This window comes from Callospermophilus lateralis, unplaced genomic scaffold, assembly GCF_048772815.1.
Source record: "Callospermophilus lateralis isolate mCalLat2 unplaced genomic scaffold, mCalLat2.hap1 Scaffold_45, whole genome shotgun sequence".
In the NCBI taxonomy this organism is placed as follows: Eukaryota; Metazoa; Chordata; class Mammalia; order Rodentia; family Sciuridae; genus Callospermophilus; species Callospermophilus lateralis.
The window spans coordinates 642,165-658,233 of NW_027514398.1; the positions used below are offsets into that span (position 1 = coordinate 642,165).

At 34.9% G+C, this 16,069-nt stretch overlaps 1 protein-coding gene and 2 pseudogenes across 1 annotated transcript; all 3 read right to left on the reverse strand.

Moving 5' to 3' along the window:
• Window positions 1-2,263: 2,263 nt before the first annotated feature.
• LOC143388895 (myelin expression factor 2-like) lies at window positions 2,264-3,791 on the reverse strand. The gene is given in 3 exon segments (XM_076842339.1): window positions 2,264-3,593; window positions 3,632-3,759; window positions 3,762-3,791. Coding segments are annotated over 3 exon segments (1,488 nt in total).
• Window positions 3,792-5,608: 1,817 nt separating this feature from the next.
• LOC143388822 (nucleophosmin pseudogene) lies at window positions 5,609-6,685 on the reverse strand (annotated as a pseudogene).
• A 3,865-nt stretch (window positions 6,686-10,550) lies between these two features.
• Window positions 10,551-12,773, reverse strand: LOC143388896 (protein C-mannosyl-transferase DPY19L1 pseudogene; annotated as a pseudogene).
• Window positions 12,774-16,069: the final 3,296 nt, after the last annotated feature.

The window sequence follows — 16,069 nt, forward strand, 5'->3', positions numbered from 1 at the left end:
ATTAACAACCAATTCCAATACCAAGAAAATGAACATGCAAGAAATAGGCTACTTTATAAATTATTACAACTAGCATTATTGGGGGGGGGAATACAGAAAAAATATTCTAAACTGTGTTTTCAGTTAGTTACATGTCCCTTTCTTTTTTTTCATTTTAACTACCCTTTGGTTCTGTTACCAAGAACAAGCACATTCCTGAAAAAATGTTAAACTGACATCAAATATAATGAAATTATTAATGAGTTGGGACTATATGTTAGACTCAAAAACAAAAAAAAATTTGTTTTCTTCTAAGATTGTTGGACTTTCCCAAGGAAAACACCAAATTAAGGTATATGTTTAAAGTAGGACTTTTAAAATACATACATGTTTACTCATTTGTAGCTCAAATTGAGAGTTGGCTTAACTCACTATGTTAAGAAAATATTTTTTAAAAAAAGAAAATGATCAGTCTCATTAGCATATATTAAGTAAACAACAACCCCAATAACAGTGAACATCTACAACTTCTATAAAAATACCAAATGGGGAACGAACATTTCTCATTGGTAAAATTGCGGCTGCTAAATATCTTTACAAATGTCATTAAAAATCGGTACTACCTGGGTTACCCAAATTACCAACTCAATTCAAAGATTTTGCTAGCTAAAAACTAAGTAAATACACATTGATTCAGAAATCTAAACATGCCTATTTTGTTTTTGAACAAAGAGGAAATATCTGAAATATCTAAGAGAGTGGTTAGCTCATCTGTAAGATTTATAACTTATAATTATGGTGTCTTACAGGGGAAACACTAGAAATTCCAGACACAGTAATGGGCCTTACTCTATTAGCAGCAGGAACAAGCATACCAGATACAGTTGCAAGTGTGCTGGTTGCAAGAAAAGGTAAGACCTGGAAGCTGCAGTGCCCTTTCTTTAAGCTTAGCTAAATACACTTGAGTCAAGGTAATGTGAAAAATATTTATTTCTTCAGTAACATACTTTTGAAGAAAAAAAAATTGACTCAAGGGACAAGTTTATTATATCATAGCAAATTAATTTCATTCAATCTAATTCCCCATATGATTTAACTGAATTGTGCATTAAATGGTAATTAACTAAATTAAAATGAAAAGCAATGAGTAAGCTACATCTTATTGAAAATGGTTTAATAAATAAAGATAATCATTATTAAATAAATGTTAAACTTAAATACTAACCCAAGAAAAATTTAAAAATACAAATTCAATAAGACTTGCTCTAACAATTTTCCCAAACTACCAACAACAAAAAAGTACCCAGTGTTTTTTCTTATGAAGATTAGTCATAAAACAGTATTATATGCACATTTTAACAACATGCTTTTCTTTTGCAGGTAAAGGAGACATGGCTATGTCTAACATTGTAGGATCCAATGTGTTTGATATGCTATGCCAAGGTGTTCCCTGGCTTATTAAAACTGCTTTTATAAATGAATCAGCTCCTGTAGAAGTAAACAGCAAAGGACTCACTTACATAACCATTTCTCTTAACATTTCCATTATTTTTCTTTTTTTAGAAGTTCACTTTAATGGTTGGAAATTAGACAGAAGGTTGGGAGCTGTCTGCCTGTTATTATACATTGGACTTGCTTCGTTATCAGTTCTATATGAACTTGGAATAATTGGAAATAATAAAATAAGGGGCTGTGGAGATTGATTTTTCTTAATAGTGTTAATGTGGAAAATGTGAATGGTGGGGGTGGTAGAGAAGGAAAAACCCATTTCTTCATTTAAGTCAAATAAAAACATCCTAAACTTCAGAATCTAAAACTTACTTAATAGTAATTCTTTATCACCACAGAAAAGCAATTTAAAACCAACCAAAATCACATCCTAATTTGTCTGAGCCCTTTCTTTTCATGAACAATTACATATTATAAAACACAAGTTATGAAAAAACCATTTATCATTTACCTTACAATAAGTTGATAAAGGCTGGGGAAACTAGAACAAACACTACTATGTCATACTGAAAACAAGAAGAAAATGGCTTATTTCATTAAAAACAGTATAACCATTCATTTAAACTGAATGACCAGACTTGCTGTCTTTAGGAAACCCAAACTTGAGATTAACAAAAATCACAGTATATTTTTAACATTATACTGTTAAAAGCTGGTGGGAATTTTAAAAGTTCATTTTTACAGCTTTTGTAAGCATACAGTATTACTAAAAAAATGACTTTTACTAGTAGATTCAGCAAAACAGATGAAGGAATGTTCCAACCGTGGTTTGAAATTATGCATTACGATCCAAGCGAACATCAATTTCTCGATCCATATCGATGCTCCTTTCCAGTATAGCTCCTATACCTGGTCCCATTCTATCAAAGCTGGAACTCATGCGGTCTAGTCCCATCCCCATTCCTCCAGTCACACTGTTCATGCCACCCATTCCACCACTTATTCCAGATCCTACTGGACCCATGTTAGAAGCTCCTATTCTTCCTGCAAACCCTCCAATCATTGCACTGCCAAGTCTACCAAAGGAATCTCCAAAGCCTCGATTTATTCCAATATCACCACGTCCAAAATCTCGCTCCATGCTACTAGTCATCGCCCCACGGTATAGCTCTCCCATTCGGCCAACTCCACCAAATCCTCCCATGCTATTCATTGCTTCCAGACCACCAAACCCAATTCCACTTGGACCTAAATTTCCCATTACACCACCTATGTTCAATTGGCTAGCACTAATAGGCTGTCCACCTGGACCAAGTCCCATTCCAATGCCTCCAAGACCACGTGGTAATTGTGGTGTTTTACTACCATGTGAACGGTAGTCTTCATGAGGGACAGACTTGTCATCCATTTTCACATGCATAGGTCTATCAAATAAAAACTGCCCATTGAACATAGAAATTGCTTGAACTTCTTCAATTGCTTGCTCAAAAGTGACAGTGCCCATTCCTCTGCTCTTTCCATCTTTGTCTTCTTTAATATCTGCCCGCTTTGCAGTTCCAGCTATGCTGAACACTTCCTTTAGCTTCTTCCAACCAACTTTGAAGTCAAGATTAGCAACAAAAATTGTAGAACCAAGTCTACCAGCCTGCAAATTACTGATAACCTCAGGAGGAATATTTGGATTATTGAGAATGGAAGGTGGTAAATTCATCAACCCCGATCCCATATCAGGGACATGTCCTCCTGGAAATGATCCTCCTGTTCGTTGCAATGCCCTACGAGCATTTTCTCCGTCAGGATCCTCTTTAATATTAAGGGGTCTTCCACTAAGATCATATTTGTTCATAGTTTCTAGTGCTTTCTTTACAAATTCTTCATCTTTGAATTCAACAACACCACAACCCCTTGATTTTCCTTCCGCATCCTTAAAGAGCTCCACGTATGTAACCTCACCAACTTTTTCTCTCATTAGATCTTTAATAGCTTGGCATTTCATATCATACGGGATGTTGCTAATGAAAACTCTGTTACGATTTGGACCCTTCTTTTCTCCAGTGCCCAAATGCTTGTCTTTTGAATAAGGATGAAATCTATTGGCCTTCTTATTTCCTGAAGATTTTTCTTTTAAGTCAGATTTTTCTTCTTTCACTGATTCATCATTCTCCCTCAGTGGTAAAGCACCTCTGGGTTCAATCCCCCAGTAATTTTAACGCCATTGGAGCTACTGCTGTGCTGCGGAGGCTGCTTCTCTGGCTCCGGGGGGAGCGATTCTCCCCGCGATTCACCCTGAGACTCTGCGGGCAGCTGCTGAGGGCTGTCGTCGCCAGCGGCCCGACCACCTCGGGCTTGTCAGCGTCTGCCATCCCGCCGCTGCTGGCTCCGCCTGGGCCGCCTGCACTGAGGGGCTCCGAGCGCGACAATGGCGGCGGCCGGGGAAGCGGTAACGGATCCCCTATTTCATCACATTTTGAATAAAATTTCTGCTCAATTTGGCATCTTCTGCTCATTCCTCCTAGTGACTATATTCTTTCTTTTTTTCTGACAAAATCTTGATTTTACTCCAAATTTGGACATCTTATATCTGTACTTGCTCCAAATTTCATTTAATAGAATCAGGAAAGTTTTGGAAGAACATTAAATAGGGTCTGTCAGAATTACGTAAAAAACAATTTTATACAAAATTGTGATGTAGTTCAAAACCTACTCATGTCTAAAAATATTACTAACAAAAAGTTGGAAAATTTTCCTCAGATATAAAATATTGGTACCTTTGTTTAAAAAACAAATTAATCTAAAGTGAGATTGTTCATAATCTTCAGAAGAATTTCTTTGAAATCAGAAACACAATGCAAATACCTGCTTACAACTGTGAAACACGTAATATTTTCAATGCACATCTTCTATCATTCAGTAATTTTACCAAAATCCTTCAATACAAAAATATAGGTACATGTAAATATTCATGCCAATTTATTTGTAAAATGTAAATTCAGCTAGGCATAGTGATGCATGCCTGCAATCCCAACAACTCAGAAGCCTGAGGCAGGAGGATTACACGTTCAAGGACAGTCTCAGCAACTTAGAACTTGTCTAAAAATTTAAAAAAATAAAATTAAAAGAAATGGGGATATAGCTCACTGGTTTGGTGACTCTGGTTGTTTCCACATAGGAGCCTAATTGCACTGTGACTTTTGTATATAAAATTGTGTTTTTATATAGAATGTAAACAAGATTGTATACAGAGGGTGCAATGATGAAATGCATGGCTTCACAGTGAAATCAAAATATTTTTCTTATATTAGGAAATAAACTGTAGTGTGAATGTCTTTTTTATATAAAAGAGTGCAATAAAAAGATACAACAATGTATACAATTCATAATACAATGCATAATATCCCATAAAATATTATGCTCCATATCTCTAAATAAGAAACATGGATCCGAAGGCAAATTAAAAGATTCATTTTCTCTTAAAATTAACACAATATGTTACTAAATTGTCTCATTTCTAATAAGATTTTAGTCTATCATTTTCCAATGAAACAGGATGAAAAATACTTATGACTCATAATCAAATGATAAAGAACATAAAATAAAGACAATAATGAAGAAATTAATATAAGCTGTACACAGAATGATGAGATTTGATCATTAAATATCTAAATTTCTTACTTGGAGAAAAAATACCAGATTTTGGTTACACAGTTTTATGTTCAAAGCCTTGAAATTTGGTATTTTTTTTTTTTTTTGCTATATCTAAGTGATGAAGATACAATAATCAGAGTGAGACTTGTGTGTATATATAAATTAAAAATATCTAAGTATATTATGGCTAACATAATTGTAAAATGATCTCATTTGTCTTTAAATCAGTGGCTAACATAATTTTAAAATGATCTCACTTTTCTTTCAATCAGTGGCATTCAGGAAATGAAAATATAATAAAATTTATTTGTGAATAAGCATGCATGTGCATTTCTAGTGATTAAGTTTATGCTTGGATTTCTCTTGGCCACTTGTCCCCAGATGTTTGGTCAAATATTATTCGGATGATGCACATGAAGGTGATTTTTTTTTTGATTCATTCAAATATTTATTGAGCAGCTAAGGAGATACAAAGGTGATTAAAACATGGTCCAAGAGATGATGAGGCATATGCACAAGAGAGCAGTATATAAGGTTCAACTGAATTCACAGCAGTCAAAAGTGCTTTAGGAAATCAAGAGAGATTGCTTCCAGCCTGCAAGTGGGTGTGGGTGGCAAATCAGGAAAGGGGATTGAGATTAAAATAGAAGACTTCAGCCTGGATTGTTGATGATACTCAGTATGGACTATATTTGTCTCTCCTTTTCCTTTCTCCCCATCTTTGGGCTTAATTTACCAGTAGTGCCCAGGGCTGTTCAATGTGCTTTTTCTATACTTGCTTGCATTTTTGCTTTTATGTCTTCTACAGAACTAGGTCCTTTTGGTGTTTTTGGAGTTTTTTCCTGTTTTTGAAGGATTCTTGACCTTTTGATCTTGGTGTTGTTGGTTTTGAGTCTTTTCCATTCTGGTTCGATTTTTGTGCATTTTTGGCTGGAGTATCTCGTATAGATTTCTTCACTGGAGCTTTTTCTTCAGTTTCCTCATCATCAAAATCATCATCATCATCATCTTCATCTTCATCATCATCATCTTCATCATCATCGACATCTTCATCAGCAGCAAGTTTTACTTTTTTCTGGGGAACTTTGCTACCACCTCCAGGGGCAGATCGCTTTCCAGATACACTTAAGAGTTTCACATCCTCTTCCTCTTCATCTTCTGACTCTGCATCTTCCTCCACAGCTACTAAGTGCTGGCCACTAATATGCACAGGCCCTGAACTGCACTTCAACCTTAAGACCACAGGTGGTGTGATTTCAAAGCCCCCAAGGGAAACAGTTGGCTGTACTGACATTTTCAATGTTGCCAGTGTTAATTTAATTGGACTGCCTTCATAATTCATTGCCTCTGCTTCAACAATGTGCAATTCATCCTTTGCACCAGCCCCTAAACTGACCGTTCTTAATGATAACTGGTGCTCATTTTCATCATTATCCACCTTAAAGTGATAATCTTTGTCAGCTTTTAGCTCACAACCGAAAAGGTAGTTCTGGGGCCTCAGGGGGCTCATGTCCATATCCATCGAATCTTCCATGGGGTGGTAGCACGCACTTAGGTGGGAGAGAAGGCGGACGGAAAATGGGTGGCTGCTCTAAAGAGACGTGCAGGACGGAATCACGCCAGGCTGAAGGTGATTTTTAATGAGACTGATTTGAATCAGTAGAGTGTGAAAGCAGATTACCATTTTTACTGTGGTAGCTCTTACCCAATTTGAATGTTTGAATAGAACAAAATATTATGATTAACTGAGTAAGTAATAAGGAGCTCCTCACACCTGATTACCTGAACAGAAACATCTTTTTCTGCTTTGTTTCTGCCGTTGGACAAAAACTGAAACATCAGTTATTCTTTGATCTTGAATTGTCTGATGTTTAGACTGTAACTTATCTTCCCTCTTCCTCTTCTATATCCCCAGCTTGCCTACTGCAGATCCTACAACTCCTCAGCCTTTATAATTGCATAAGCCAATTTCTTAACATAAGTCATATTTATGACTGTACAAGAATGAATGTGTGGTGTGTGGATACAATGTTTTTTTTTCTATTTCTGTAAATAATCCTGACTATCTCACTATGGAAATCAGATACCAGTAAATTTACCATATAATTTATTCAATCAGAATGAGATTTTGAAAAAGTTTTAAGTCTCCTAAAAATTTCCAAATGAGAAAAGGAATATGCAGACTTCAATCATCATGTGAATTATTCATGGCCCATATCACACTTCCCCTAAAACCTTTTTAAACTGAAATACAATGAGAAGGTAGGGAAGTACTATGTGATGGAAAAAACAGTAAGAGCTGTTTGTAAAATCGGTATACAGATTCTTCACCATGGTTCCAGATCTATTTGCCTACATAAATTAGCCTGAAAACAGCATCTAAGACGTTAGGAGGAAATTATGAGTATGTGATTTTTCTAGAACCATTAGGGACAGGTTTTGCAAAAAAAAAATATATATTAGAGTAAAAAACCCTTTCCATGAAATCTATGGACACACTTTCATTGCCTTTTACAGTCACCTGTTCAAAACTTTTATTGAACATTTATTGTATGACATTACATCTTCTAAATTTTGTAGATAAACTGGCAAGAATCAAGGACTACTATGTTTTTATGTAACCTGTTTCATAAAGGAAAATTACAAGTAATGAAAAAACATATTTTCCAAGAGCATCTCCCTCCCCTGAAAAAAGGCAGCAATCAAAATTAATTTAAAAAGAGCATCATGATGCCACAGAGAGTGAGGAATTTAGAGCATGTACATCAACAGCAACAACAACAACAACAACAAAAAAAAAAACACCTAACTCAGTGATCTTTAGCCAAGGTGAAAACTCACATGAAGAAGAAAACAATGCACTGTGATTCAATGAAGTGTTGATGGCTATCTTAGGTTGGGTACCTAGATGCAGTTTTCTTTTGTTATTGTTGTTGTTTTGTGCATTAATAAATTTTGAGAAAATGTTCTGCAAGAAAAATTAAGTAATAACCTTTAAAGAAGACGGTGAAATAGAATAGGGAAAAAGAAAACTGAGAAAGGGTGTAGTCTCTGGAGCATGAGCGGTTTGACACAATTTCACATTGTCATGAAGTATTGGGGTGATCATGTATGCCCAGTTTCAGTTAACCATTGGCTTGCAGTTATATACACCTGGAGAAGCTAACTTGTCTGCCAAAATTGTTCCTATTACCTGAGGTAAATTCTAGAATAAAAACATTCATAAAACAAGGTTATGTTTTTATATGTTGATGAAAATGGAGATATCAGTCCTCAGAAAATCAACCTTTTATTTCCCACAAGAATAGTAGTTCCGTGTTCATAAATTGAACATTTGAGGTGACTATACCGAACTTAATCTCCAAAAATAACAAGTATATTATTTAGTTATTTATTTCTGATCATTCAAAATTGATAGTTTTAACATATCAATACATTATTTAATCAGATAATGAATTAAATAATTTTGAGTAAATACCACAAATATTTAGAAACTTTTTTGTATTTTCAAAATATTTCTGCACTTGCATAATGTAGATAGCTCTACAAATATATTTTTCTCTTTATATTATAAAACATGCAAGGACCTGGCAAATGTAAAAAAAAATAAGTTTAATTTAATTAGAATATGTGAACAAAAATTCAATTGTAAAATTGTGACTCTACCTAAATCAACATAGGATACCTGGAAAAAATATTCAGCATGCAGTAAAGAGTCAGAGGTGACAACAGGTGCAAGAAAAAATTATTTAGTTTTCATATGATGGTGGGAATACCCAGAAGAATCCAATATATTCTGAATGAGAGTATAGAGATGGATCTGTGAGCTATTTCAGTATTATATTCCCAGTAGGATGACTTGGAGAAATCATAAAGAAATGAGAATAGCCTCTTGCATTCTCACATCAGTTTCACTATCAGGTCTACAATTTAAAGGAGATAAATACTGAAGTTAGTTGGAAGACACAGATTTCTTGGTTTAATAAAGCATTTAGATAAAATGGAAATAAGTGAAGAGAGGAAAAATTTTTATTCTGTTAACCCCTGTATGTTTCATTGACATAAGTGATACTTGACTACTTATTAGCTATAGCAAATTCTCCATCTAGAGTAGCTCTTTCTTCTCAAAATATGATAATCAACTCTGTATTGTCTTCAAAGAATAAAACCATTCAACATTTCTTTACTCTAGTTACTCCATACTTCCATTTGTTCCCTCTACAGTCAGTAATCTTTGTATTATTTTTTACCCTTCCCCTCAAAACACTATCATCTCTGTTGTAATCAGGATATAATATTAAAATCTACCTGTAAAAATTAACTTAATTTGCCAAATACAGTGGATGTTTTCATTTCATACTGTTGTCCATAGTATAAATATTAATTTTATTTTTTGTTTTGTTTTGTTTTGTTTATCATTATTCATTTACTTTTTTGACAGAAAAAATTAGTCATGTTTCATTGTATCTTAGTAGTAAAAGAAGAATTACCATATGCTACAGTCTACTATATGTCAACCTGAATATACATTAGTTTGTAGATGCAGTATATTTGGGGTTGTTTAAAATAGTTTGTTTTTTTTTTTTTAAACTAGAATTAAACATGAAAAAAAATTTAAAGTGGTTTAAAGTCATTAAAATATAAACATTTGAATAATACTAAAAATGAGAAAAATACAGTTACCATTATTATTATTTTTATTATTATTATTTTTTACTAAGTAAAGACAGTTACCATTATTATTATTATTATTATTATTTTTTACTAAGTATAAGTACTTGATAAGCAACTTGGGTAAATAGCACTTATCTGAAAAAACCTTGTGAGTGGTATAGAGACACAAGAATGCCATATGGTTGGAAGTTAGAGGGATTTGGTCCTAACCATTAGCTTCAAGAGTCTGGATTAAAAATGGGAAGAAAAGACCTCATTCACAAGAGCAATAGAGAAGAAAATGAACACGAGGAACTGAGATGAATAGATAATTCCAGAAAGCAAATACCCACATTTGTGCCATTTACTAGAACTCAAGTAATGAGAGGGCTGGCAGGACTGAAAACCTACATGAACACTGCACTGTCCAAAGACAAGAGCAGGAGGCGAAAAAGTAAGCAAGGGGCGTTAACAGGCCACAAACTGTAAGGGAAGCCCCAACAGGATTCAGAACTGATTACATTTTCATATCGCTTTTGTCATGACCATCATATATTTTTACACAGCTGGCTTTGCTCACTTTAGCACAAATATTGAAGTCAAGTACAAGCATATACTCACTTGCATAGCAAATTTTAAGGGGTGCATTAAAATGGTAACCAACTGATGAGGGTATATGCCATTTTCACAATCAGAATAACATTCAAATTTACCAAATAAAATGTTTTCTGTTTGAAAACAGTTACCTATAAAAATTTGGGGGATTTGAATTAAAAACAATACATGACTTATTAGCAAAACATTAAAACCATTACTGATGTAATTCTCTGTAGGAGGCAGGTCATGAAGTAGTAGTCATTCTTTTATAACTTCTAGAACTTTGTAAACACTGTTCTGGAATACAGTGGTGAAGTGAGGCTTTGATTCCTTCACCAAGAGATTACACAAGGGAGTTTTCCCAACACTGGCAGGATCTTCCACATCCCAAATTTCAGGCATGCTGCCACCAGGCTTGGATCTTCTTATACACCATGACTCTTCTAGAATGTAATAATTCACTTTTAACTTTACCAATTCTTGCTTCACTTCTTCAGTTGCTTTTCGACTATACATTGAGTATACTATTTTCGTTCTGGCTCTCAAGCCTGCATCTTCATAATGTGGATGGTTCACAACCGGACGAAGGGCAGACAACTTCACACTTGCCATAGTGGGCATGGCACTGCAAACACTGCATGTGGTTTGGTACTATATTTGATCCATTCTATAAGTTCTTCTTGTGGCAAATTGCTGAACTCCCCTACAATATTCCATTGGGTTTGAAGATTCGCTGAACCTTGAATTGACATTGTTGCTAGTACAGCAAAAACAACAGCACCAGGATGTACTTTGCAAAAGAGCCATCCAAATAACTGTCTAGAGCAGATCAAGGAAGCCATAACACACATGTGTGGTGTCAAGAAGAGTTTTAGTCTCATAATCAAAATGCCAAGGGCTGTATAAGCTAACAGTTGCAATGCACGATAAACCAGCTCTCCATGATCAAACTGACGTTTTCTTATATGTGTCTGTTGTTTAGCTAAGATGCTCCACATATCACTAATAATCTTTCTAATGATGGCAATGAATACTACAAGTACAGCTGGGAGCAACAAAGTCTTTGTATATCTCAGAGGAGTCTACTTTTCCATAAAGTCGAACTCTGCTGCACAGGTATACAATAAAGTATCAAAATCCTTATAACTGAAGAATTTTGATGTTAATAAGTTGCCAATATGAGCATCATCTGCAATTCCAAAGAGTCTAGATGTCAAATATTTGAGTATAATGGTTCCAAACAACCAAAGACATCCTTGGATAATCCATTACCTAAGCTCAGACACATTTATTTTCACAAAATGTGGTTTCAATGCCAGCATGCCCCAAATAATTACCAAAGAGGAAGCGTAGTAGGATGTTAACAACATTGAGTTCCCAAACATCAAAACAAAACAAAGTGCAAGAGAAATCATGTGTATATAAATGATCTTCCATAATTTATATATATATCAATATACCCCACAACATATACTGCAAATAATGATGCGATCTGAGTAAGAAGTACAAACTGAGCAAACTGCCATGGAAGCATGAAAAATATATTGGAAATGCAGAGCGCAATCAAGCTTCCTCTATAAACTTTTGTAGCCCTGAGAATATGAGTCACAAGCAACATCTGAAGTACAAGGAAAGGATACGAAAAGCTTTCGCGGAGAGGCGGTGTCCACATCACACGGGTACACTCTCCATGATTGAAAAAGAAGCATAACACTGTAACAGGCCTCCCAATCGACTTCCACTTAAATATGTGCCGTATATGAAGAATAATGTCATCATTAGTCCATTTAAAATAAAAATTACAGCAACATAAAAGCAAGCAGGATCTCCCAATCCTTCACAACTTTCAATAGGACTGAGTCCTTCTCCTCTGGTAACTGTCCAACATATCTTGGTTTGAATACCAATCATGTCCATTAATTTGGTATAAATTCGGTACCAGCTGGCCAAGATTACCTCAGGGTAAAGATTAACCTTTTTAATGTATTAATAACAAGAGGGTATTCAGTCAGTTTATCATTCATAATCATCCATACTCCATTCAAAAATGAGGGGGCTTCCACAATAGTCTTGAAGTAAGAATAATATAGCCCCATTTCAGTGCGAAAAGCCATCTCCCTTTCCAATGTTGAGAGGTGAGAAAAATGACGATCATTTTCAAACAGGTGTGTTATATGGCTCCAGTGCAACACTGCTGCAAAGGCAGCTAGTAGAAGCATGGTCCATGGTCCAGGTCCGGCCGCGCCCCACGCGCCGCAGGCCCAGCGCCCCGCGCAGCCCGGCCACCAGGCGCCCCACCAGGCGCCCCCCGAGGCCGACCCCGACGGGCAACACGCTGGGCTCCGCTCGGGGCCCCTTCCTGCCCGCAGCGCCCTTGCGCCCTGGGGACGGGGACGCGCGCTCGGTCCTGGTTCCCCGGCCCCGACGTCCGGAGCCCCTTTGAAAATCATGTATTCTACAGAGTAGTAGTGTTTAACACCTGGGTATACCTATCCCTAGGTATACCTGAAAGTTCTTGAAAAGATAATAAAATCTTTAAAGATAATAAGATCTTTAAGGGAATCAGTTCCTAGTTTGTCTGAGATCTTGCCTGTATATTTTACATTGTTCTTTCCAACTTCTCTTATGCATTATACCTTGCCATATCGAATTTCCTTTTAGACACTGATCCAACATGTAAAAATCCCCAGGGCTGCAGTGAAAACGAAACAAAAAGGATTTCTACTAATAATTCATTGAGTACAAACTAAGAATATCCAAAAGAAAGATTTGGGGTGATAATGGTAAAAGATCTTGGTATTTAAATGCCATATGTGCCTCTGCCTTGTCACGTTTATCTGAGTACCTATGAATTAAGAAACAATATATGGGTGGCTGGGGTGTGACTCAGTGGTAGACCAATTCCCTCCCACATGTGAGGCACTGGATTTTATCCTCCACACCACATAAAAGTAAATATACAGAATAAAGATACTGCATCCATGTAAAACTAAAAAATAAAGAAAAAGATTTGATTTCAAAGATGATTATTAACTTTTTAAAAAGAGTGCTTCATTATTTATTGACTATATTTAAGAGGGTAAGCATGTACAATTCTCATACCTGGATGTACTATGGTAGAAACAATTTTAGATCCTTCCTTATGCTTTTACTCCTTGAGACCAGGGTATTAATATGTTTTTTTTAAAATCTAATCAACTCAGGCTTTCTGACAAATATATGACCTGTCTACTTGTTATATCAATTGAAGATCGGCTTTGTCAATTAAATTATATAACAAATATTTCATATGTTAAATGGCTTTAGTCTGAAATTTATTCAGTCATTGGTAAAATATACTTAAGTTACATTTATATTAAACATCATCTCTTCACATACACCCTTTATTGGTATTTAAACTTCAAACATTTCTAATTACAACATGAAAATGTGCAAGAGAGTATGCAGCATTTTAGAATTCCTTTAGGGTATATGGAAGCTCAAATGTTTAAAGAAAACCTTCGGAAGTCTTTTGTGAGAGTTATTAGCCCTACCCTAGAGGATAAAATGTATATATATATCTAATAAAGTGGGAAAAGAAGTTATCTTAAGTGGGAAAAGGAGAGGCAAAACGTAATTTATGGTACTTGAGTTTCAGTGTAGCTTATTTTTTTTCATTATAGTTTTGACAATCTTGTATTATATAGGTTAAAAACTATTTGTTAGGAATGGTGATTATGTATCTTTGATGTCAGAGGAACATTATTATGTTTTTTGTATTTGTTTTTGTTTTTTTTTTGTTTTTTTTGCTTTGCAGTCCATTGCTGATGAGTTTAAGGAAGCAGTTCGTTATGTCCTTCCTCACCTTATGCTGGTGACGGTTTTCATTATTTTGAAAATATTAAAGGTAAGGCAAAAACTTCCTGGGCCTTACAGGAAATAAATTTATGACGTCTGAAATCTATTTTTTGAACTGGTCATAGTATTTTATATACATTTTATTCACAAAAATAAAATATCTTATGGCTAAATGTGTGTGTGTGTGTGTGTGTGTGTGTGTGTGTGTAATCAACTTTCCAGAAAATTTGGAGAAATATCTTTCTTATGTTCAGGTAATTTCCATTGAATAGATAGACAGGAAAATTTATCTGTTATTTCACAGTGAAATCTTGAGTTACCAATGTGATAGAAGAGTTTACTTTTTGAAATGAACTTTTAGAGACACACAATATTAGTCTTTTAATTGTTGATTTATTTATGTAATAATTTTATGCATGATATTGCTCTAAAGTTTCATGTTATTTTAACTTCTTAAGAAAATAATTGTCGTGGGCAAGTAAGTGCAATTACCCTGCTTGTATGAGGCACTGGCTTTGATTCTCAGCACATTTAAATGAATAAAATAAATGTCAATCAAGAACTAAAAAATATCTTTAAAAGAAAGTAACTTTTAAGTTGAGTGTTTTTTTTTTTTTTTTTTTTTTTTTTTTTTTACTGTGCAGTATAGTATTATTTCTTTCACAATTAGGGCTAAGACTTTATATGTATTTAGAATATACATATTAGTCTTAATCACATTTGCCAAGTGTCAAGAGATCTAGTGAGGGATTGGTGACAAAAGTAGCTGTGGCTTTAGGCTGAGTCAAGCCACCATAGTCAAATATCTTAATCTTATATGTAGACTTAAGTGGCTATACGAACAACAGTGTAATTATCCACATAGGGAAAATATTTGTACTATATAGTAAAATAAGGATTATTGCAATGTTGATAAATATAGAAGACAAGTATAAGTCCAATGATAGGACTTCTAAGAAGAACTGTACATAATCTAGACATGTTTTAAGAAACTAAGTAGATATCTGGGGTAATGTATGTATTATTCATATTAAGACTGCACTATATTTATGTATTCTTTATGAAGTGATTAGCTTTCATGAAGATATGTGCAATCAAATTATGTAAGGATTATTTCCGCAATATGTGTAATATTTCTCAATGATTTTTTTTTTTTCGTTTGGAAGTAGTGAGGATTGAAGCCATATCCCCAGACCTTTTTATTTTTATTTTTAATTTTTGTTTTTATTTGTTGACGCTGGCCTCAAAGTTGTGATCTTCCATCCTCCCAAGTAGCTGGCATTACTAAAGGTGTGACCCACCATACCAAGTAGAGAATTCTTGGGATAGGTAAGTATCCAGTAGACATCCCCTAATGAGCTATGCAGGGTGATATATCCTTTTAATTCCAGAAACACAGGAGGCTTGTGGCATAAGGATTGAAAGTTGGAAGCCAGGATGGGCAACTATCTCAATATTAAACAACAACAAAAAAAAAACTGGGGATGCAGGTCAGAGGTAGAGCACTCTTGGGTTCAGTTTTCACTGCTGACAGCAAAATCAAAGTATACAAAAAAGAAAAAAATCACCAAATAAATTTCTTGCCTATGTGCCTAAAATGTATGTACAATAATTATTCTGACATTTATTTAATATTTTTACTAAAACAATTAGATGGAAAAAGTGTAAACAGGCTGTCTGAAGCAATACAATCAAAAGACGTAAATTAGGCCAGGTGTGCCTGTAATCCTAGCAGCTCAAAAGGCTGAGGCAGGATGATTACAAGATCAAACTCAGCCTCCTCCACAATGGTGAGGCACCAAGCAAATTAGTGAGACTCTTTTTGTAAGTAAAAGTCAAAATAGGGCTGGAGATGTGGCTCATTAATTGGTTGCCACTGAGTTTAATCCCCAGAACTCCCCCAAAAGAA